This window comes from Vanessa atalanta, chromosome 16 (genome assembly GCF_905147765.1).
Source record: "Vanessa atalanta chromosome 16, ilVanAtal1.2, whole genome shotgun sequence".
In the NCBI taxonomy this organism is placed as follows: Eukaryota; Metazoa; Arthropoda; class Insecta; order Lepidoptera; family Nymphalidae; genus Vanessa; species Vanessa atalanta.
In genome coordinates, this window is record NC_061886.1 from 6,817,543 (window position 1) to 6,844,834 (window position 27,292).

Genomic DNA, 27,292 nt, shown 5'->3' on the forward strand with positions numbered 1-27,292 from the left:
CGTCTCATCGGTGAGCGCCACGGGATCGCTTTCGCATGCTACCGTGACGATGAGGGTGGTACCTACCCTGACGGATGTATGTACTAAATTTGTACAATAACAATTATTCAACCATTAGGATGTAATTCAAATTGAGTTTTATTAATATATATTTTTATAATGTCGGCCAAAATTCATTAAAGCAAAGAAAGTAAGCACCTCAGTTATTATGTATGTAAAAAACGTCGCGTACGTCTTTATGAAAAACTAAAAATATTTTTTGTTGGCTCGATTTAACATATAAACTCTGGACCTCAGGAACTGCAGGCTTTATGAAAGGTCCATTTATCCAATAGAATGGTCTATTGGATAAATGGATACCTTAACTAACTACGCGGTAGTTTTATACAAATATGAACCACAGTACTTAAATATACTTCATATCATTCATAATAATTATTTAATTATGCCTTTCTCAGAAATATATTATCGTACCGCAGGTTTTTGGTATATATCTTTTCCTCAACAATCTTTCCTCTTTATGATATTAGTATGACATACAAAAGACCGTGCGGAAAAGCTAAGTGAATATGGAGGTCCCTTGAAAATATTATGAGCGTGATTATTATATTAACGTGGTTTGTGTAGGTAATTGTAAATGGCAATCGCCATTACAAAAATCATTTCCATAAAAAAAATAGCTTTAATTTGAATATTCGTTTAAAATATTCAACGGTAAATTTTTTATTTGTTTCGATAAAGTGGTAAGGTTTTGTTGTGTACCTGTGTGTATGTTTAACAAGATTTTTTTAGATTTCTTTTTGCTATTTTACGAATAGGTTAGACGATTGTTGGCTGTTTCAGACTGGACATCCAATCGAGGTGTTGTTAGCCAGCTGGGCTCAAGTTCGCGCAGGCTCTTGACCGCGACGCTACCAAGAAGGCTTTCATGTATTTAGGTTCGTATATTCTTAGAGTTTGAAAAATAGTTGAGTCTGAGGCCATTTCTGTAACGTAGTGTAGTCTTTTCAAGCATAAAGCGCTCAATAATATATTAGGTCATAATAATAATAATTATTATTATTGACCCTTGGAGTAATGGTGCAAAAAGCTTCATCAAAAGTATAACACCTCGCCTTATTGCCTCCACTGATGACAGGAGGGCTGGTACGTTTTTAGCCCAGAGGATCGGAATTGCCATTCAACGGGGAAATGCTGATAGCATTCTTGCCACCATTCCACGCGGTCAAGATGTATACAGTAACTACTTTTAATTCATATTTGTATATATTTAAGCACTTAATGTTATAAATTCTTATGTTAATAAAGGCGTAATAATTATTATAGGGCTAGTCCGACATTGTTTTGTTGGTAAGTACATGATATTGATGGATAAGCTTAATAGGGTGTCTAAGTCGAATCTTATAATACTCACAATATTTTTTTAATTGTTCGCTTCCTTGGTATAATATCAATGTAAGATTTAAGTTGATTTACATTATTATTATAACTGTTTTGACTTGCAAATGTAATGGTGTTACATCAAACTTATTCATGTGATATCTTATTGTATGCTCTGATAAGGATAGCAAAATTTACATTGTAATGTTTAAAACACAATGATATAATATAAAAGCTGCTATGATGTGGGTGCGTGTCGGGAATTTATAAGTATAGCTTGAATGACACCTTTCAGTCTAACACTACTTCTCTCTCTGTCTCTGTGTAAGTGTATGTGCTGTTTTTAGTATATTACGAGTACGTTAAAGTCTAAATTATGGGTCTGACTAAATCCTCTTGTTTCTCAATAAATAAGTAAGTAATAGTATGTTTCTATTTTATCGTAGACAAGGCTGGGAAGAGGTTAGGTGCAGAACAAACGGCTTAACATGATTGCCGAGACAAGGTCATGTAACACTGGTAACTTTCAAACGCCAGCCATTTTTTGCAGAAAGCCCCCGAATATCTGTATTAGCACGACACTAGATTCGAATCTAATACGTCATTATCGCTCAAAATCTACTAAACGAACGATACTGCAACACTCATACATAGTATAAATCTGTACCTGCCATATTGCAAGTACGAGTGTCACTCACGTGCATTAGCTCGCCGATAATTTTAAGTGGAGGGGCGAGTCTTCGCGTGTGAATATATCTATTATACTTAACTTTATATGTATGGATATATATACATGCAAATGTAGAAACCTAGTAAGTACCTTTTATTTATGAGTCATAACTTGAATAACCTCTTCTAAACTAAATAAATTAATATAATAGGCGTGTAAAAATGAATGTTATCCCTGATACTTTGGGCTGATAATAGTTTGCATTCATTTTGGTAATTAAGAAAGAATGGAAAGGTCGGAAATTCTACAAGTAAAACCTACAGACTATTATTTAACTATAATTAAGTAAAATGCCTCTATATTTAATTAAAAAAATTGAATACTAATGCTTATTACGTTCACGTGTCAATGCTATGGAGTTAGGTGCTGATCATGAAAGAAAAGGTTTATTCTGGCTCTCTTAAAGTTAAACAAATGGGTACATCACTATTTTATTATACTTATATAGAATTGTCATGTATAAAGTTTAAAAACACAAAAAATATCACTGATCACATAGCAAAACTGGCTTTAATATATCTCGGTGTTTATTATCTCAAAACGTGGCCTGATCAGCGCTCAAGATTCATAAAATTTCCGGATTCATATTATTTTCGTTTAAAAAAAAAAATCAAACTTGTTTTTTTCAATATAAAACTAGTTTGCTACATATCTGTTTAAATTTGAATATATATATTTAACGGCCACTAGGAAGTTGTTCCAGTCCGTTTGCAGCTGCTCGGTCGTCAACTGCGCGGGCGCCGGTATGGGGCCAGGTGTTTTGAAAACACTCAATCACAAATGTCATTAGCTCAAACCAAAACTTTGACTGGTACTAAAAGATACATCATCGTATGAAAAAAACTCGTTACTAGTTACTTTAAATTTCAAAGATATTTTTCAAGTTACATACTAAATAATATATAATTTGTATTAAAATACAGTTTTGGATAGGAATGAAAAAGAATATAGGTAACTAACGCACTATTGTGTAGGTAAATACGATATTTTTAGAGACAATTTCACTGACAGAAGGTACAAAAATGTCTTAGATTTATATAATGCCTAAATATCTATCTAGCTCAGATATATCTCCACTAAAAACAGTTTTACTTTATTTATAATACGACACTGTTCTACTTAGCTACGTATATCCGTTTTAATTTGCCTTCCAAAATTGCGATAAATGAAATACCACAGTGAAATGAAACTATTCAAGAACTCAATAAGAAGATAAGAAGAATACAATATTATAATATCATGTCAATTCAATGACAGAGGTGTTTATTTGTCTTTATATTTCGTGTGCTTGGAATCTATCCAAATAAATAAATAAAGTGTATCTCTGTGATTTTAAAATAACTGCCTCTTTTTAAATTATAAGTATACTATACAATTATTTACATTACATTACATGACATTAACAGCCTGTAAATTTCCTACTGCTGGGCTAAGGCCGCCTCTCCCTTTGTAGACAACTATTTGCGAGTTATCAAAACCGAAACAACCATTATTTTTTCATTTTGAAAACGGCTAAACATTTCAAATGCTAACTTAATTATAATAAGCTACTATATCTCTGTGACGTAATAATTTATATATGAATATGTAATTAAAGTAGTAGAAATAGATTTTGAAGGATAGTCATTACAAACTGAATTACATGTAATTGCCATGCCAGCCACCTTCTAGTTGGCTATATAATGTTCCCCTGCCATGCGACCATTACACAGCTGTGTAGGCTTTTATGAGAAAATTTTAAGGCCCTCTCTATTCCTTCTCTCTCATATTCCAATGGGATGGCAAACTCAAACCGGAGCGGGATCAGTCGCAGAAAAAAAGGGCTTTATTTACTCTTTGAGGCAAGGCAACACTGCCCTGGTTGTTACTGAGAATTACTTGACAATAAAATCAGGTAGATTTTATTTTCCTGATCTGGGATTCGAAACCGAGTATTCTGGATAAAGTTGCACATGCTAACGACTAGACTAACGAGGTATCCAAGAGCCACCTGTGTGTCCATCAAAGCTGCTTTTTTAATTATTTTTATATTGTTCTATAATATATAATTCAACGAGCAAAAGATGATTATAATATAGTATTTTTAAATATGTATATAACTGGTTCTCATATCTTTATTATATAAACTAGTATATTATTTGTTATTCATTATTATATTACGCTAGTAAAGTTCTGCAACTAGTGTGCCTACGCATACTTATAGCGCTGTATCAGATACTACGATAAGTTATCATTATTTTATCTATGGAGATCGATTGCCAATCACCCTAGTTCCAGTTTCATATTCAAATGTATATTTATAAGTTGGGACCTACATTGTTGCCTAATGCCAGATGAGAGTTTTATAACACAGGACCGATATTAGACAAGTGAATAGTATTTCAATAGTACTCTGTAATCCTTTTATGTCGAACTATATCTAAAATATGATTATTATGTAATAAGGATATATTCGTAATGATATACTAATCCTGCTTTAACAACTACATAACGAGACTAAAAACGTTCACAGAATGAAACAGTACAGAACGAATTTGAATATTTATATTTATAACTATCAATATATATTATATCATATCTATCATCTTGCAAATCTAATGATATATCGAACTTGGTAAATGCAGTTTTCCATTTAAAAATAGAAATGAAAATCTTGGCTTGGCATTCGTATGCGTTCCATTTGACATGAATGTCAAAGCAATTTATCAAGTTTTTGTCGAGTCTAGTCGAGCAACGCTACAACGATGCGTATCACCATTTGCGTGTAACAACATACTAAGGTGGTATGGGCATGTTGGGATACAATCTTCGCATCTTGAAGCTCGGAATAAATCTATTTTTACTCCAGGCACCTCGAGCCTAGTCAGTGCACGGGGCAACGAGTCAACGACCATGCTATGCAACGCCACGGTTATTTTTTTAAAAGTCATTGCCCTTGTACATCAAGCACGACGAACATTTATGTTCGGTTAATGTGACATAATGAACAAATTATGCTTTACGAGTAAGTTCTCTTTATAATGATAATAAGACCCGGAATCTTTTACACATCCTTGTTGCTTGCAAGCCGTTGCTAATCCTAATATGAAAAGACCTACTTTGCAAAGAGAAAGTGAACCCAGAGGAATACATAGTCATAGCTATTGTATTGTGATAGAGCTTGCGGTCGTTGATGTCTAACGTAGGGCTATGACGTATGCATATACTTACTAGAAATTATGAAAGTCTCGTTAATAAACAAAACATGATTCTATATACATGATAAAGTATCAAATTCACAATACCGTTTATTTATAGACAAGATAAAATGTTGTGTACATTCGAGTAGAGTAATATTAAATATTCCGAATTTTATATACCGAGTACATTTTAAATGAATTTACCGGAATTTTAATATGTTACGAACTCGAGCGTAAATTTTTTTTAATGCATCATAATTATGCCGTGTTCTTATTTGTCTATCAAAGTATAAAAATGGAGATGCTGTTACTTTACATGCTGCTCGAGTTATGGGTTACCGGTTACGGTTACGAAGTGTACGATAAAGTGAACAAAGCGCGGACGTTATACGATTTTCGGTCATCCGTTTATGCTACACTTATAAGGCTTCATCGAAATAATGGTATACAATGCAGAGTGCTGTCCTGCTTACTCGCGTGAATGCGTCTCGCACGCGCTGCCGACGTCATCGCAGAAACCAGCCAGCCAATTGACCGGTATACAGTCAACCTTCAGTTTTTCTTTTATTTATAACTCGCTTTGCCTGAGTAAGTTATGCTTCGTTTACGCCATGGAAGTTATTTGCTCAAGTTGAACAAATAACTTCCATAAAATGAAATTGTAATTTAAATTGTATATTGTCATAATAGACATAACCTCAATATAAAAAAAAATTTAAAGTGATATTCAACTAAAGACCAAACTACTAAATAGTGTAAACAAAAGAAATAAAGAAGTACAAAACACCTGTATAAATATATTTTTTTCAAAAAGGTATGTTTATTAGTAAATATTATAAATAAGCACGATGCCAATTGTGCATTATGAATTTAGGAAGAGAATATAATTATAATTTTTTGTCATAAACCGGATAGGAAATAACTTGTAAAATTAAAATCCCTTTATAACACTTATAAAATTTATATAAGTAAATTGGTTATTGAAAGCAGTTTATGTTAAAACATTATACTTATTAGTAAATAAGAAATACCATTACGCAATATTAAAATTAAATTAAATAAAATGATAAATTTACTATATAATAAGTTTTAACAAGCAAGTTGAATGTCAAGTAAGTGTAAACGCAGCATAGTGCGGTTTAATGAACAGACCGTGATGGCGGCGGCGCGCGGAGCGAACACAGTGCGCAGTCGGCCTCGAGCTCTAGGCGGCGCGCGCGCAACACACCGATACATTAGTGAAAGGACGCATGACTCATATTAAGCCCAGACATGAACGAGTATGTCGAGTACGACTGGAGACTACACCAGATGCAAAATGAACGCCTTTGTGACGTGTCTAGAAAAAGACTTACAGATAGTGATAGACAACGTGCACTCGATGGCCTCAAAGAAGCAGTCGATTCAAGTCTCAACTTAGCCCTTCGCGATAAAAGCCGTTGTCAAGACGACAACTTCTTGCGGCGGTTTTTGTACGCACGAAAGCATGATGTGCAGCAAAGTTTCGAGTTACTAGTACGATATCATCAACATCGCAGGGAACATCCTGAACTATGGGCTACAGCAGACGGAGGTGTATTACGCGCTCTCGCCGATGGATTGCCTGGCGTGCTAGCGCAACGTGACCGTCGCGGTCGCTGTGTGCTCCTCATGTTTGCTTCTAATTGGACTCCACATGCGTGTCCTCTACTTTCCGTGTTCAGAGCCTTACTTCTAACTTTGGAACGCACCCTCACCGAATCACAAAATCAAGCCAACGGATATGTTATTATTGTTGACTGGACAGAGTTTACTTTTAAGCAATCGTGTAGTTTACAAGCTAAAGTTTTAAAAATGATGATTGACTGTTTGCAAGACAGTATGCCTGTGCGATTTAAAAGCATACATTTCATCGGCCAACCGTGGTATGTGGAAACAGCACTCGCAGTAATTAAACCTTATCTTAAAGCAAAAACCCGGGAAAGAATAATGTTACATGGAAATAATCTATCCACATTACACGATTCATTGCCGTTGGATATTTTACCTGCAGAGTTAGGAGGAGAAGGTCCCTCCTACAACTCGGAATACTGGCTTCAGGAATTTTGTCGTTGTGAAAACATAGATTCGAAACCAGTGCCCGTAATAGGAACAGCTGCTCCAGTAGACAACGATCTCCCCGCTGCCAAACTTGACAAAGCGTATAAACAAAAAGATAGTCCCAACTTTTCATTTAATGGAAGCGAAAAAAGTGCTAAGTCTGAGTTACTTCGTGATAAAGATTGACTAAGTCGTGTGATCCAACATGGATGCATTGGACAGCTATGCCGGGCCGCCATCGGGGCGTGTCGATTCATACTCACGAGTATGTGCTACGTGCATGCATTTTGTGATATCAAGTGAATTACTAATTTATTATTTTTACATTGCATTGTATGGACCAAACCAAATTCGAAAGTGAAATATATTCAATAATAACATTACTTCATTACATTGAATTGGGTCTTAAGTTTTATGAACATACCTTTCAAATGATTTTTCCTTCGATCAATCGAAATTGAATGTTAACCTCGCACTGTGGCATTTAAATTTAAATGAATCATCCATATTTTAAAGAGTACAACAGCTCATCCACTGCTCTCGCCAAAACGATGTCGGACGAGCGAAAATAACGGTTAAAACTTTTGATATTTTGTAATTAAATCAATTCGTTAATTCAAGTCCAATCATTCCTGACATATCTTATGAAATGATTCCATGTAACTTTCACATATAATATTTATTTCATCACTAATTGTAGTTTTAACTGATGTGTAACTATATTATCACTTGCGTAAGACTCATGACAATAATTTGACTAAGGCGGAAAGAAGAAATGTAGATAGGTAATTATGCTTTGATAATTTTGCGAGGCTTGTTGCGCATTTACTATTATTTAAGCTGTAAGTTTTAATGTGGATATAAACATTGTAAAATAACTGTATGTCTAGTTCTATATTATTGATAAGATTAAATGTTTTGGTGCATGTTTAGAAAAACAGTATTACTTATGTATTTTTATCGACATTAATGTAAAATGAAATAAACTATTAAAGTGTTATACGTTAACTCTCCTGTCGTGTGCAAATGCTCTCTTCGAACATGCTTAGAACGAGATAATTTTAGTTTGTACTGATCCGTCCACTAAATGAGATTACTAAATCGAGAACAATTTCCAATATGACACTGATATATTATTTATATCGTCCTTGAATATATCGACGTCCAACATGATATTTCGTATCTGATATTATATTTTGAATAAACATAATGGATATAAAAATCTTTTTGTTTTAATATAGTTTTTATTTATATAATTATTTGTCATGTCATTACATTTGAACAAATATATAAAAATCGTTCGTTATAATCGTTCGTTATTTCGATATAAAAAAATATTTTTTACAATAAAAGCTATTTAGTAAATACTACATTAATTTTCGATCAATAATTTTTAATTATACTTTACCACTAACCTGTTATTTAAAACGTAATAACAAAACTAAAGATAAAGCGTGTTACGACATTGAGTTATCAACGTTAAACAATTAGTTTGGACGTGAATTAAAAATAGTCGAACACGTTGATAATAATTTGTCTTATAGCTTCAAAGAGACTAGTAAAGATAGTACCTTAGTGGTTCGATATATATATCGAAATATATAGTCTATATAAAAACATTTGACGCTTGGAAAAAAAATATCGATATCACGATGACAATACGTTTATTCGCTAAAAATAGTATATTTCTACAGATAGAAAATTGCATGTGAGTGTTTACAACACACGATGATTACAAGAGTTTCTGCATTGATGCAAATATATATATCCAATTTACCTATACCTAAAAATTAAAGTTTTTGAATAAAAAAGGCTGTTTATATTTGCACTTTTCTAGAAAATCACTAACAAATTAGTGTTGGTTGAAATAAAAATATTATATCGATTACATATTAAAAAAATAATTCGAATTTTGTAGTTTTTATAATATGACAAAGACAATCGAATTACTAAAGTTCAAATTAATAATCATAATAGGTGATAATATCACCTTCACATAAGAGCAGTACAAATGAATAATTGTGATAATCATTTATATACACCAACCCATCTAATCAAACTTAGCATGAGTGCTCTAAGCTATATTACTTTAAATTACCAGTTACGTAATGTCTTTTTATCTTCTACAATAGTACCTACTACCAAATTAAAGTCCAAAATGTACCGGTTTTAAATTAATTTTGGTAGTACGAGTATGTTACAAAATACCAGAACCTGTCTATATAGATATATTAGTAAAAATTAAAAACAATACTTTACGACCAGATGAAAGACTTTTTTAACACTTTTCCTTTTAATTAAATTTTTTTGTTTAATATAACCTTTATCTCGAACGACGAACGACTGTCATTCTCTGTTTTGAATTCAACTGCGAGCAAGCAGTGAATTTACAAGTGCCCAATTGGTTTTATAAGTCTTGCACTTGTTGAGAAAAACATTGTAAGTAAACCTACAACCATATCATATAAATTTGTCCACCATATGTCGTATGTCACCAGCTCGAATTGAAGTAGCGCAGTGTATAAACCTTCTTTGCTCAGCGCCTAAATTTATTAGCTGTTACGTAATCTAAAGGTTGTCGTTAGTAGCAAACTATAATACATGTAAGTACACATAAAATCGTAAGTAAGGTAAACCTATATAGTAGGTACAAACAATATTGTTATTTAGGATAAGTGTTAATTATAATTTGTTGTTACTTATTATGTAACTAGTTTTATTCAAAACTTTTCATACGCCTATAGTTTGAGTTTTCTACTATAAATATCATGGTAAGTTTCCTATTGTGTTAGTACTTGTGAGTGACGTGTTTATTATATGGCACAAATGGTCGTTCACAGTTTATGATGCGCGCGGTAGACAATGGCCAATGACTGGCGCAAAAACAAGAGTGACCATCTCATTATATTTGCATGGATATGATTTTATTAAGATTTACAAACTTAATAAAATCATATCAAAATATATATAAAATATATCATATTAATTTATTAAGATTTACAAAGCGATCGATGTCTCGGGCATCACAGGCAGCGTAAACAATAAATATTTTTTTCAATATTACTAAATTCTGTTGTGATAATATTGATTATACTTTTTGCTTCGTTTACAATTTGAATATTTTTGCTTTGATTTATAAAAAAATATAAGAACATAACCAGGTATCTCTATAAATTGTCTATTTTCGAAGAATATAGACAATTATAATTTTAAATAATTTACTGTTTTTTTTAATTTCTTCCATAGCCTAATGCATGCGTGCCTTTTTATAAAATTAAGAATTTATTTTATTTTAAATTATTTTCATGAATGAAATTAATCGCATATAGCATATACTAAATAATATTAGTGCATGGCTGCAATATTATTTAATAACTACCTTAGTTACAAATACAAGTTTTCGTCTTTGCAATTCTGCCGTGAAAACCGCCAACGATGCTTGCACTTAGTGAGATTATAACTTACTGGTTATATATATGTTATGTTTAATAACATCGTATTAAAGAATATAATTCCTGGATTAAAATTATGAATAGTAGCCGCCCTACGTGCACCTCATGTGAGTCACGAGGCTCGTTTCCGCTGCGCGCCCAACGGAAGGTACGACGTACGTACCTATCGACACTTAATATTTTAATCCTCTGCAAAGCCGTGTAATGGCCCGCTAATGTTATTCAATACGCAGAATATTGATTTAGCTTCCTTTTACCAACTGCTTTAATTTAGGGATTCAATTAATGACGGGATCCGATATACATATAAAGATATATATTTGAAGTCGTAAAATCGTACTCTAATTACGTTTTAGATACTAATGTATAAACGATATTTTCAGATTATAATTGAAATGTTGTAAGAAAAATGTTCTCCATAAATCCAGAGGCAGACTAAAATGTAGGTATTCTTATAAATAAATATTCCTAAAATTGTTAGATTAAACTTTTAACTATGAACATCTCGAAAGGAATTATTCAATGACGTGAAACCTAAATCTAGTTATAGGAATTAAGAAATATTTGATTTATTAATTATGATAATAAATACTTACCTGTAGTCCCAGTACTTATTCGTATCGGAAGCTAAAGTAAATCAGTTCTGTTTTTTCTTTTTAATTTATTGATTGCTTGAATTGAATAAAAGATATTTTCTTCAATATAAGTGAGAATTATTATTGAAACAAAGGATCTTGAGCAGAAAATTAAGAATGATTTTATTTAAGAACTTATTTTTATTTGCATCTTCAGCCTCTATATTCCGAGGTAGTACCTACAGATGCATCTTCGTCTAAAGCATAACAAGTGATCTCCCCCAAAAATATTTTTAAGAGGCCCTAACGCTTCAACGATGGTCCAAGACTTGACAATATTCGGCGAGGCACCCAACGTGCGGCACCCCGTATTGCATCTCCTGCACCGTATATTGAATGGATTAATGAATTTAAGAATTAGTAATGTACATAAACCTATGAATAAGTCGAATGTAAGGAATTTTTACGGTAAATTTCCTTTAAACGAATCAAACAGAAATGCTTTCACTTAAAAACTAAATCATACATCGTCCTATTTTATACGTATCAATAGTAGCCAAATACGCAATGTTATGTTATTAATAGTCACTAAGCGAAACTTCCCCCTACTGCATGCCTTTGATCTTAGCGGTAAAACGTAGTCCAATGTAAATTTTTATTTTTTAATTATTCAAAATTCTGACCTCGTTCACTTCATGCATCCTCGTATAATCGGTAGGATTTTTTACGAAAACTAACTACTTATTGCAATATAATATGCAAATAATAAATTATTAAGTATAAATTATTTACAAATTGGAAGCAATGACCTAAACAATACTTAAACAAAAAATTAAATCTTATAAGCACAAGAGACGCTAGTCCGTTTAATGAGATCTTATTAAATTCTACGTTACAAAATCGAGCAACTACAAGAAATAATTAATTGGACTTTTTATTTACCATTACTAAAACTATATTCTACAATATACTAGTCATAGCTAGAAAAGAAATCCATTTACATTTTAGAGTTTAAGGAGATAATAATATATATATCATAATATACTTATATGAACAAAAATGGTTCACTTTTACATTATACATATAGGGGTTAAAATTATCGCAAATGGTCCCCTATCACCTCCTAACGGGAATACGTCGAATTACCAATAACCCTGTATGTATATATATATATGTGTATACGAGCGAGCAAATTCAAAACTTTACAGACACTGATTCTGATAAAGATTATAAAATTAGTTTTCGTTTATTAAAAAAAAAAATATCATTAGTAAAAGCTTAATAAAAAAACCTCATGCGAAGTTAGGTCGGATTTCTAGTATATTAAATTAGTACTAGAAACTCTTGCTAAAGATAAATATTTAGCAAAAATGTTTTAATTACTCGCACAATGTGTGCTCTATATATGTAACAAAGGATGAAACTATCATAGTAGGTATGTTACAATGAAAATGAGTTCAAACGCTACACTAATTCAGAAGTACTGTATTTACATTGTATTGTTTCATAAAATATAATAAGTAGTACAAACTACTCTCGAGTTTCAAACTTACATATAATTACAAAATAAAATAATAAACTCGTATTTAAAAGTAAGTATAAAATCATCTAATTCTAACAAAGGATTGCGCCATTACTCTAATTTAAATATTTGTACAAAACAATGAACAATGTAATTATAAAAAAAACCGTTCAGATAATTACTCAGTAAAATTGTATAAAAAAAGATTAAACCACGTAATTAGGTCGTCTTAAATGATGCAAAAATAGTGTTTTCAACAGTTCAAGTATTGGCGAGTAAACAGTTACACGGATAAACAACAAAGGTAAGAACGCACTAAGCGGAACTACACTGCAACGTAGCAATGGAGCAACCCGACGCGAGACGCCTCTGTTATTCGGCAACCTCAGATCAAGATGGATTTCATTTATTACTTTACAAAAATAATGACTCTTTAAAAAGTTTATTTGAATAAAAGAAATAAATTAATGGATCACTTGATAGTAATTCATTACCACCGGCCGTCGCTCATTGATTGCCTCATACAGGCGATGCCAACCATTGGATATTGGATGTTATGTCCCTTGTGACTGTTCGTTCATTAACCTGTTTAATGAACGTACTGTCACAGTAGTAACGCAGTATTGTTGATTGTAGATGGAACATCAGAAGACTGGTTAGTATCCGTCCAGACGCTATCTATACCCTTATTATCAATACATATTTTGGCAAATCATCTCACATTGCGTCTCAAGTATATTTGTATAGAGTCATTAATCACGAATAATAGCTTGAGTACACGAATAGTACACTACCGACAATTGAACTGGACGACGCACCGTTGCCGCGTGATTCGTTCTATCTCATGCGATTTCATACAATTATTATTTGGCCGCGCCACCGTAACCGGTATGGTTTCATTTAGTGTGGCCTCACCTTAGGACTTCATTTCCATTAAGCTGTAGGTTAGTAACTATTATAGGTATGTATATTAAAGAAAACAAAAATATGCTTTTTATGCAGGAGTAGTAGTAGCAATGTTGCATACATCTTAAATTAAGACAGTTACAAAGTCAGCCACATGTATGGAAAAAAATAATAAAATATATACTACATAACCTTCGTGGTAAATTGAAATTATACTATATAAAGTAGTATTATATTTCAAACATCAAACGTAATTTGTATTTTTTATAATATAAAACAGTTTTCGGGTTATTCGAGTCCGGAACAACAAACTCACAATCACACATCACATCATGGAAAATGGAAATAACCATAGTTTTAAACGAATTTCATAAGCAATTTTGTATACATGCAATTTGACATACGCTCTATTGAATTTTATCGTATTGATATAAAACCACATAAAAGTTTTTAATATCGAACGGGAGAACTGTTATTGTTATTTGTAAAGTTTATATAATACTTGTGTGTAAACATATCTTGGTTTGTGGTCATAACTTGAGATTTCAGATAGGTACATATCGGTTTTAATATTACCGCAAAACGATCCCGTTCACCGTTAGCAAGCCATTTGAATAACAAGTTATATAAATTCTAAAATAAACATAAGACGTTACTTTTAATTCAATTCTTATATTATTTTATTTTCAAGACAAAGTAACAATGTAAAGCAATAAATAAATTTCTCAATTATTCGACGATAGAATGGCTAACTGGTGATCCGAAGGTCGTTAATTCGATTCTTAAGTGGCATTTATTATTACACTAAGAATGTTTTAGTACAAATTAAAGTTTACGACGATGGAAAGTAAATACTAATTTCAATAATATTTGTTTCGAAATAACGATCTGTCTGAAGAAGCTCGTCAATCATTCTCCTCGTATTCAATCAATAACAATATGTATTAACATATTGTTATGCGGTTCTCGTAAGAATAGTGACTCATTGTAATTAAAAGCGAATGAAAGATAACATCTCGGGTCTGAATATATGTATACAGTGCAATCGTATTGTTAGTGGGTTACAGATTGTAACTGGAATTACTAATGTCTATAGACGAGGACTATGAAGAACATTAAGTAGTCTATTAACATGGTCAATTGTTTATAAACATTATTTTATACAAAAACGTACTCTGAGAAAAAAACAAAGTTCTATATTTGCGTTTGTGTGTAAAATGTAGAAGTTTTAAACGAACAAAGTATAATAAAAACATCAATAACGTTCAATCGCCTAACCATGTACAAAAGAAACCCACACGTTTGATGCTGGTTCAGGTTCAAGGCAGTTACGTGACAACAATACTTTGTGATCACAATCGATTGTGTTTCTCGAAGCAATGACACGGTCTTTCATGTAGGCACATTATCATTAAGCAGGTTTCTGCTATGTCACGAAATTCATACCATTGACATTTTATCAAATTGCTATCGCTTAATAGGTTTCAATTTATATATTTATATTTATAAAACATTGAAAGAGTAAGAGTAAAATCTATTCAAGATGATTACAATTAGGGAACGTAGGCTTTTAGTAATGCTTAGTCACAAAGATGTTCTTTGTTTAAATAAAATATTATTTTTGTTTTTAAACAATTAAAGTGTACATGGCTCTACTTTCATTCCACATCACTTCAATAATAAATAAATACCTACTCTAGTCATTCGTTCCGTCGAAGACAAGATAACGACCATTTCTTAAAACAAATGAATCATCCGTTCCACAAAGAATGCATAAAACTACTCCCACGTGATACGAGACCGGAACTCTTTGTTGCGTTTTGTGAGCAAATCAAGAAATTTGAGGATAATAATTAAACATGTCAATTCGATAACTGACTCATTTAAACAAATTAATGAAACTTAAAACAAAAACTTTTACAAATTTTTTAAACTTGTGGCTGTCCGTGATTTCGAAATCGGTGTCGTAACTTTAAAAACATAGAGTTAATAAAAAACAACCATTATTTTTATTTAATCTATATCCGTGTATTAGTGTGGCTTAAAACTTCAATTATAAATATTTTTATTTATAATATAGTATGTTTATTATTATATATATAATAATATACCTAATAAAAATTGAACGCAGTGCCATAGCCTAAAATAAACCTTTAATTTATACGGAACGGCTTAAAACATTAATTGAAATATATAGGACGTTTTATAACATATAACCATGAGAAAATTTCGTTAACAATGATCTTGGTTTAAAGTTATGTGAATTAAATTGAAAAACGTGGGCACGATACTACGTTACGCTATAAATATATTTTTTGGCAATCTGTACGAACACATCGTTCTGGATTAACCGCTAATCATGTGTTTATCAATAAATTAATAACATGAGCAAACTTTACAAAAGCGGAGATAGCCCAGTGGTTGGAAAACGAGAATCTAAATCTGAGAGGTGTATTTGTGTTTATAAATCACACTGTGGTTGGCAATGAAGGAAAATATCGTGAGGAAACCTGCGCAGTCGCTTGAAAATCTGTCACATTTGTATCTATAGACCCGAATTGGAGCGGTATGGTAAATCCTAGCCTAAAAGGAGAAGGCATAAAACCCATTCCACTAGTTCATCTTCTTATTATTGAAATATTCAATATTTGAATATTTGAAAAATCATATATTACGAACATCATGGAAAGTATCTTATTTATAGCTTTTTATCGCTGTCCTAAATCTTCATTTTACCGTTATCTATTAGTAAACAAGATCCCAAAAATGTTATCGGTGATAATATTTGTTAGATAAGTATTAGGCGAGTCTTGTGATAACTCAGCTAAGCTCATTGTCATAAGGCCAACAACACACAACAATTAATTTTAAACAAACGAATATTTCGCTTGCTTGTATGAATGCAATTTTAATAGGACCTCGATAAAAACGAACTAATTTCCATGGTGTTCGTAATACATATATGATTCACCTTATTTATTTATAATATAACATAAAACAATAGTAGATAAAGAGTAGTACTAATTATAAAAAAACTATGTTAAGGTTGTATTATAAATTAATACACATTTAAATTTTTTTATTTATCGATATAAACTGTTTTTCTTGTTTTAAGTTTGATCTGGATAAACTGTGTAAGAGATGAATTGCTTGATAATAAACTAAATTTAGACGAAAACGTGACGAAAGATAGAAACGAATGTAAGAAAAATAACGCACTGGACCCTCAAATAAAGGAGTTAATTGCCCAATTATAATAATGATCACGATTTCATCTGTAACTTATTTACAATTCAAACAGGTGCAAACCATATCCATAGCATCTGGACTATCATTAAACGAGATGTCAGTATATAATGTCGCAAGATCGAATTGATAACACTTAAAACAAACACGCTTACACGGAAGTGACCAGTTCCACTACTCTCTTCAATTACTAGTAACTGACTATCACGATATCTATCCGCTGTCGGTCCACTTGATTGTGTCAGTTTATGTCTAGAGCTGTTAATTAAAAGTTTAAACCATCTGCGCGAAACTATTGACAATGAATTTACAAATTGAGCGGTTATTTGATTACAATGACTAAGATAAAAAATAAAGATTTTTAAGTTAATAAGATCATATAATGGCTGTTTCTTAACACACGTTATAGAACATTGACACTTTTTTTTCGAATTTTACTTCTTTATTTTTTATTTTGCATTTTATTATTATTTATCTCGAATGGACTGTTTTTTTTGGTTTGGGATTGACAGTTTTGTTCTTAATCCCCAACAAATCCAAGTAGACATCACGCAATCTAAATAATGAAGGGCATAGCGCCAGCAATAGCGCCAGCAATGCTAAACGGTGGCAATGAAATATTATATCTAGTAGTAGCTCCGACAATGAAGAATTGATAGAAACTAATTTGACTGAAAATATGTGCCTATGCTTAGTTACCTGACCATTTAAAGACTATTAATATATGCCGAGTTTCAACAGAACCGGAGAGAAGTGGATCGAATGCTACTTGATTTAAATGGCAGATTATGAGATTAATTCATAACTTTCGGGTCTATAACCAATTTCGAACTTTGTCTTGTCAAATATGTTTACTAAAAGAAGCGCGGTCCGGTACTGATATTTTACGCACTAAGTTACGGTCAATTGACCCCAACTCATTTAGACGAATACAAGCAAGAGGAGCTGCCGATTGTTGACAACAGCGATTTATTTTATTCTTAACAAATTAGTCATTCGTCATTTTGTTTTGTTTAGTGGTCATAAAACGTCATAATTATTTACATTTGCGCTTTGTTTACATGATTTAATAGTAATTTATGGTTAGTAACTAATTTATTTCGTATTCTCTTGTAAGCAAATTATTGGTCGTAAATTACATGCACAACAGACATCTTGATACTTTATTTACTCGTCACTAGATTATTTATAAAATAGGGGGCACTATAACCGATATATATATTACAGAACATACTTAAAATAGATATCCAAAAGAGGAAACGATCAAAAAATGTTTGCTATGAAAAATATTCTCAGAAAACTATAAAGTAAAGGGTAAACTATAAAGTATACATTTTCTGAAATCAGTGTTAGATTGATTTCTGTTTTCTTTTAAGTAGGTACTAATTCTGTTGATTAGATGTTGTTAGAATGATTGTCTAATCTACTTAATTGTGACAATTATCGAATCAAATAAATTGCCTATAATACTCTCAAAGACAAACTGTAAAAGATAAAAACTATTGAGACACAGCTGCGTGATCGTCTCGGCTTAATCAATGTACTAACTTCCCTTCTCGCTTTCTTTCCCTTTTCCGTCACTGTGACAAAATTTTAATTTTAGCATACTTATAAGTCAATGAATTCTATTGATAAAAGTTACATCCGCAAAAATATAAAAAAAAATCGAACTTAAGTTTCGTTGTCATAAATTTTATCATTACAACATCAAATCATTAAAAAATCTACTTATATAAGTTTTAAGAAGAAAAGCGTGTTAAATATAGAATGGTTTATAGAAATGTTACTTACTATATTAAAATATATTATATTTAACGTATAAATAATGTAATGTTACTTCTGAATACCTGATCAGTTTTAATTTTTAAATATGATTTTTAAACTGGCCACCTCATTGTTAGTGGCCACCGTGCCATATGGCCCAGCATTAGCAAAAAATATGTAACATAGGTACTAACAACCTAATGTTACCAACGCGGCACCGACCCTTAAATACAATGGCTCACTCAACCTTCTAAACCAGAAAACAGCAATATTAAGTAAGTATTGCTATTTGGCGTCAAAATAAGTGATGAGTGGGCGGTACCTACATAACAGGCTTACACAAAGTCAACTTATTGTTTAGATTGTAGAAATGAAGTTGTACAATCTTATATTTCACAATATCTAGGAAATTAATTACTTTCGAAAATAGAAGTAGTTCAAGAAATAAAATTCAAATTCAATAACCAAATATCTTATGTATTTTATTATGCTTAGCTGTAAATCTTTTTATTTATATCTAAGACATCTTCCCGTATGAATTTGCTAGACAAATTGACAAGCTCAACGCAATGTAATAAGTCTTATGCTGCTATAATTAAGTAACGGTGCATACTAGATTGTACCGTTTGCTGTAAACGTACTTCACTTAGCTGAGCACTCGATCGGTTTACATAATATATTATATAGTGCAAGATGAATCGTTTATTTTCTGCATTACAATTATGCCATTAGGTTATTATTATATAGATGTTAAATACTTATGAATACTGGCCGGTTACTCGATGGAATATCTCATCGGAAAATCTATAACATTGGTCTTTTAGTTATATTATAGACAGCTAAGTCTTAACAACGATAGTCATACGTTTGTAACTTAAAAATTTACGAACTTCCATGTAAATTTTAATCCCCGATTTCATTCTCAAGGGTAACTCAATTACAAAAACGCTTTATTTAAGACCTTTATTTTATTCATTTACAGAAGCCTATACACTGATTTCCATATTTCAAACAGTGAAAAAAGACGAACTTCTATTTAAACTTTCATCCCTAATTTAAACATTTAGGATGATGAATTTTTATATTTTTTTTTAATTTTTACGTAACTTACGTGAAAATCGGTATTAAGGACTATATCAAAGTCCTTAATACCGATTTTCATGTTTCTAACAACAGGAATGACCAATTCCTGCGCAAATTTTATCTCCCATTTAACCCCTTTACGAGATGAATTTTGAAAAATCCTGTCTCACTGCTCACGTTTCATAAGAAATTCCTATGCAAAATGACATCCTATTAAACCACCGGTTCAGGCTGAGCGTAAAATTTCGTGTAGAAGATTTAAGTGAATGTAAGACATTTTTAATGAATCTTAAATAATAATAAGTATTTCCAGTAAAAAGCAAAATAACAGATTGAAATGTGTCAGATGATTGATTTTATGATCGCAATGATGATGATAGCATATGATTGATAGCATGAAAATGGCACTTCCTTTGTCAGTTCTATTTAAAAGGAAATAGGTATCGAAATACCCCATCATTATAAGCACGACTTGAAATTTCACGACGAATATACGAAGTGGGTTTTTACAAAATAGCACTGGTGAAGATTTTTTTGACAATCACTTAAATATTGACTGAATTTGTGCATCCTGTCTATTAAGTAACAAATACTCGACAGTTATTTTACGACTAACTCCAGTGTTCTAGTTTAAAGGGCGAGTGAATAAGTGTTACAGATATAAGAGACACAATATTTTATTAATCATTGTTTGTGCGATGGCGAATGGTTAATATTTCTTACATAGCCGAGCGAATGACGCGACATTTTGCTATTAGATGATCCATTTTCCCGTCTGCCTATAAATCATAAATAATTAAAAAAATACATTATCTGCTCGTTACCTTTCCTCGTTTTAATTAATATTATATACATGCATATATTCTATACACGTGTCTGTATTTATTCATTTGAAGTAATATTAACAAACATTAATACACTTTCTTACCCGTTTAATCAACTTCAAGTCCTTAACCCAAAGTTAGAAGACGTAGTTCTTTAAGAGATCGCACTAAGCTACAAAACCGCCTTTTTTCATGTGTCAGATACACACAAATTTGTATTGAAAAAAATAATACGTAATTACTTATAATTATATTATATTGAGTGTAATATAATTATGATTTGAATAAAAACTGATATTGCGAATATTTTAAACAAAGTTTACGCAAACGAACAGTTACCATAATACCACGAACACTAACTAAAACCTGTATCCTATATTGAAACTATCTATGCTAATATATTTACACTTAAACCGCTGAACCGATTTAGATGAAATTTGGTATGGAAATAGTTTAGACATAGAGAGAGAGAGAGAGAGAGAGAGCGAGAGAAAGAGAGGGAGAGAGAGAAAGATAGACACAGGCTACTTTTATATTTAACCCTCAAGGGATCAAATGAGGAGTGACGGTTTGTGTGTTACAGCTAAAGTTTTCAAAACAAAGAGCGGGTAAGGCTGCAGGTTCAACTAGTATTGAAATATAGAAATAAAATGTTTGATTAAATTTTTTTTCGAAAAATAACACTTTTTTTGTAACCGAGGCGGGGGCGTGTGTTCTTTATTAAAACAAGATATGCACTGTACATCGTATGATAAAACATGGATAAAACTTAATACACAAGACTTTTGCGTCAGTATTTTCTTTAATTATGTCATTCACCGATTAAACATTAAAATGTGTACACGTCATGCTAACATCATCTTATATCTTTTTTATTTCTTTAAGTTAAGGTGTAGTAAGACAAGAACATTATCTTAAGAATAAAATTGGTTGAAATACATTAGGTTCAAATATATTTTATTACGTTTGTAGCTAACCCTTGGCTGTCAGATAGATAAACATTATTGTAAAGCAATAATAATACCTGCACTCAATGCTTACATACTATTTTAGTTTAGTTTAATATACTCTGGAAACGTCTGGAATCGTGAAATCGTGATATAAAATCACAAATTACTCTTTGTTCTCCGGGTATGACCTACCTTGTCCTGTTTACTCGTCCGTGACTCGTATACATTTATTTATCAACATTATTGCATCCGACGATTCTAGTTAAGCGTCTCTACCAGAAAAGTAGGACTGCTTATACGCATCACTTGATATTGAAAGTTAAGATCTTGAACGCATTTCTTTTATTAATATAAGTTGTTTAACGCCAACTATACAAATACAATTACTTGTAATAATTAGATTATTACTTACTAAAAATATTATTTACTTACAAATTTTAAATTACAAAACGCAGGCAATAAAAATACACTTTTTTAATAATATCTCTAAAAGCAATAAACATAATAAAATCGTATTGAAAAGTATATAAATAAATACATAAGATTCTATAAGAATAAAATTAAAAAAAAATTATTATTATTTCTTTAATTTGGTATTGAAATAAATCGAAATTATTAACATCTCGGCCAGGCAGTGCAGTAACATAAAGTGTAAACATGATACAATCTAGATTTAGATACCACGCTTAACAATTGTAATGACCTTTTAAAATGTATAACAACACGCTACATTGCTTACATACCCTCAGAAGACGACAAAAGGCTTTGTAATGCATCAGTTGTCACATTAAGTAAGGATTGACTGCATGTAAATAGTTTAAGCACACTTCATCTTTCATATGTAATAATATCAACGTCGAAGTAAGAGTAGTTTTCTTTTATAATTGTACCATTTTATACAATTTTTAAGAAAATCCAAGTAGGGTATGTAATTTGAAAAACCTTGCTGCATTGGTGGACCGATGATTGTCGGTTTTAATAGCATATGAAAAAAAAACAACGTTGTATTGGAATTCTATAATGCATATCATGCAAGAAAAATCATATCGAAACATGCAAACTACATATGACATGGACATGTGAGATATGTAATATTACGTCTATGAATAAAATTATAGTTTTATCGTAATATAAAAATACTTTTATTAAATATATAGGTACTCGTTATTATATAGGTGCACGGAATTCTAACGAGTTAGACCGAAAATATGTTATCAGCCGAAGTAGGTAATGTACGTATGAATCAACTTTTAATGAAAGTTAACCGATTTCGACAAATGAGTTTCATAGAAGTGTCATACACTTCCTCAGACGGCGGCGTCGTCGTTCATGCGGTGAATGGAGCTGCGATAAAATGTGTATGAATATTAGTATTGGTTGATAATTTATTTATTGTAAATATATTCACAATATTAAATTCCATATACTTTACAATTATAAAGTAGATGAAATTTGAATATGAATGAATTAGCTTAGATTAGATACGATTAGCTATTATTGATACTAGAGGATTTCTATCTATAAACTTATGCACAATAAAGTTAATTAAAGGTCGCTTTGTAACGAGTCTAGTATGATCTCGTGCTCATCATTTATTGTATACAATAATTAATAAGTGAACTGATTAATTTTGTAATTGTACCGAAATGTATTAGAAAAATGTATAAGAATTTCTCACGTAATAGGTACCATTGCAATCTCTTATTATGGCTTGAATACACAATTTAAATCCTTACTGTATATTCTTAAGTTAAAATTAATTTAAATTTAAACTCACACTCCCACTATTTTTTAATATTTTATCTTTTCTCAATATAAATAAAATAAACCTTAGTATAAATTAAAGTTACCGAAATACTAAATTGATTTCAAGCAATCAGTTCGGTCTACTTATTTTGTTTTGTTTACTAAGTACTAATAATAAAAAATATAATATAATGAAGTTTTTGTTCATAACAAAAAAGAACATTCAATTTTAAAAAAGGCTACTTCTTATTTTTGTCGCATATAACACGATCTTGAACTAATTTCCGAATCACATACACGTCAATAGAAAGGACGAAAAGCTAAAGCGCCAAATGAAACTTTTGCAAAACGGGGCTTGAAGTTTATAATTTAAAAAATTGTGACATTCTTATTTCGTGTTTTTTTTTTAAATATCTCAACCAATAATCCATTGTATCTAGACACGCGGTAGCGTGTCAGCCAAGTTCTAGTAACAGAACTGGCGTGCAGCACCGTGTGTAATATTACACGAACCATTTGGAGCCACTTTTGACCTCCTCATAACTCAAAAACTATTTGACATAAATGTGTCAAATTTGGCTCATATATTGAGACTCGCGAGATACATATGTGTTCCAAATTTCATAAACGCATCTCAAATGGTTGTTTAGATATTAACGTCAAAAAATCGACATTTTTATCACTGACTGACCTATAGATCAAAACTATAACCTACTTCCAGGTGACCTAGAAAGTTGAAATTTGGCATGCAGGTAGATAATTAGGCCAATATAAAGGAAAAAATCTGAAACTGGTAATTTTTTATCATTTTATTATAATTTTTCATTTTATTGGGTCTATAGGAACAGTTATATACTTAAGTTCCTGTAATAAAAAAAATAATGTAAGAACCAGCAATCAAAACTTATGACAGCCGATCTTAATGTGGATTTTAAGGTCTTCACGTGCATATATAACAAGTTGAATACCACCCTTAAGTTTTTTAAATCCAAATATTTCCGTTTTATTACTTATTAGTATAGCCGACTTTGGTATTTATTACGTTATTAACTACCATTTAGCGCACATCAATGGTGCAAAATCTATATATATTCTTTAAAAAAAATAATAATAGGCATTTCGGTACACGGCGCGCGACGTGACGCCGAAGCAGCGGGATAGAAGCGTTGCGATTAAACCTTAACGCGGACGTGTCTGAGCGAGTGGCAACCGCGCTCATAAGAATTATTTCAATGCCTTTCGATGGAAGCTGCCTAGTCTATTCGACTGCATATTTTTTGTTTGAGTATACTAGTATACAACAATAAAATAGGTTTCGTGAGACTGTAGTAGAGTATGTATATCGTAACAGGAATGATTTAAGTTTGTACTCTAGCGCTACAAACGGGGATCCTTATTGCTTGGAAGAACAGTATCGAGCGAGCATGCTGATGTCAGCAAAGGACTGATGAATGGGTCCAATGGAAAAATAGAGAAAGCACATTGAGGACGTCGACAACAGCAAAAGCGCACGTAAAATAACAATTCAATTTAAACATAATTTTATTTGCGAACTAGAAGCCAAACCAAGTTACAGATATTAAGTAATGTACATATATGTTCAAAGGAAACAATTCTCTATTTGCTTAGCATATTCTACTACTATAAACAAATCACAAGGCCTTCGCCTTGACGGTGCTCTTTTCGACATAGGCTCCTCTATATTAAGTAAAGAGCAGGCTTACGTTGGCCTCTCTAGAGTTAAAAACTTAGATGGAGTACATCTTATCAATTTAGGTCCAAGTCAAATCAAGACACAAGAAAGCTCTATTGTAGAGTACAATCGTCTGCGCGCATTATACCACCCCTACTTGGGCAAATTAAGTATAAACAGAAAACGCCTAAAAAATATCCGGACACTGAATGGGCAATTCACTCGAACATTTCAGAGGTACCTACAAGAAAAATAAGAACGTATCAAAAAAAAGACAATTATACCCCGTAAACATAAGAAAATAGAATAGCTTAACAAAAACCATTTGGTATTAATTTTGTTATTAATAAGTACTAATAATTTATATACAAAAAGTAGTGATATCCCATCAAAAACATAAATGTAAAAATGAGAGCCAAGTTAAATATTATGATATATATACCTTGGTTGTTGTCTTCAACGACAAAAGAAGTGAGATCTAAATTTGTGCCAAGTTAAATAGTCCTTTCTGAAATTTATTTATAACTACATAAAATATCATTTCTTCTTATAACTTGGGATAATATATTGTTGCCTAAGGTCTGACTTGGCTAGTTCTTATATGTTTATAAACACAAATTGTAGTTTGTGTTTAGAATAACAAATTATAACTCAGAACATCTAAGAAGAATGAAGGACAGCTCAGTATTGCTTAATTAGTATTAACGTACATTAAGAGCTGCGATGGTCCAGTCACTAGAAAACATGAATCTTAACCAGATATTGCGAGTTGATATCCAGACAAGTACCATTGAATATTTGCGTGCTTAATTTGTGTTTATAATTCATTTGTAACAGGCTTAGAACTTACGAAGGCTATAATATAATTTGTATATGAGAACTAGCCAAGTCAGACCTTAGGCAACAATATATTATCCCAAGTTATAAGAAGAAATGATATTTTATGTAGTTATAAATAAATTTCAGAAAGGACTATTTAACTTGGCACAAATTTAGATCTCACTTCTTTTGTCGTTGAAGACAACAACCAAGGTATATATATCATAATATTTAACTTGGCTCTCATTTTTACATTTATGTTTTTGATGGGATATAATGATATTACGAGAAGGTATTTACAAAATCTATAATTCTTCCTTGTATGTATGGGTCAGAATCATACTTAAACATTCTATTCATTATATTTAAAAAAAATCTATTATAAATTCAGTACGTTAGAAATCCAGTGGTATCACATATTTTACCCGGTAGTAAGCAAATTGTGCAGACCTGTATTATAGCAGATATTCGAATAGCTAAGGTATAAGCAACTGAATACTGTATTTGTATACGTAATTAATGTACATATTTCATCTTGTAAATACTAGATGGCGTTATGTCAAAATGTAGATAATTCTGAATCGCGATGGCAAGATTCGCTAATTGTTTGCATATAGCATTTATAAATTCTTTGAATAAACATGGTTACCAGTGGCACCTAATAGTTTCAATAGTAAAACGTTAGTGTTGTGGAGCATCCTTAGGATCGACTGAGCTAGTTGTTCATGGTCCTTCGAGCCGGATAGTGTCTCATCAGACATCACCAGGAGGAAAGTGCAAGTCTTCGGATACGGAGCAAAGTGGATCGCCGTTACAAACGCAAGTGGGACGGCTGAACCTCTGCTGCTGCTGGCGAGTACCTAGGAGCGGTACTGTCAAGAAGGCGTCGACGTAGTTGCCCAGGACCTTACTGAGACCCAGTGAAGTCAACGCGCTACGAGCTACCGGGAGTGAGTGGTGGTCATCGGAGCCCTACTACTCCAAGGGGAAGCAGGAAGTTTGGAATTCACACCAATATATTGTGGATAGAGTGACGTAAATATAAAAAGTGAAACTGTGAGTACATTTAAAATTACAATAATTTGAAAAAAGAAGATATAAACTCAGAAAATATTTTATTAATTTACTTAGTATTTTTAGTATTTAATAAATTTAGAAAATTGTATATTTGACTTAGAATAATTTTACAAAAATTGTAAGTACGGGGAATCCATATTCGATTTCAGTTTGAGCTATTGTAATACTAAAACACTTAGAAATAATTTATTTTTAGTTTATTAAAATGGAGTCTCTAATCAACTTTCAATATGATTTATGTTCGCGTATGTGTAAATCAAGGTTGAA

The 27,292-nt window shown here is 31.6% G+C and overlaps 1 protein-coding gene across 1 annotated transcript; it reads left to right on the forward strand.

The window, feature by feature from the left end:
* Nucleotides 1–6,464: 6,464 nt before the first annotated feature.
* On the forward strand, nucleotides 6,465–8,569 carry LOC125069972 (clavesin-2-like). The gene has a single exon (XM_047679613.1). It carries the CDS (start codon nucleotides 6,562–6,564, stop codon nucleotides 7,552–7,554), a length of 993 nt encoding a protein of 330 aa, XP_047535569.1. The 5' UTR covers nucleotides 6,465–6,561; the 3' UTR covers nucleotides 7,555–8,569.
* Nucleotides 8,570–27,292: the final 18,723 nt, after the last annotated feature.

Coding starts and splice junctions, on each gene's coding strand:
- LOC125069972 (XM_047679613.1), top strand. CDS start 6,562: ATGAACGAGTATGTCGAGTACGACTGGAGACTACACCAGATGCAAAAT.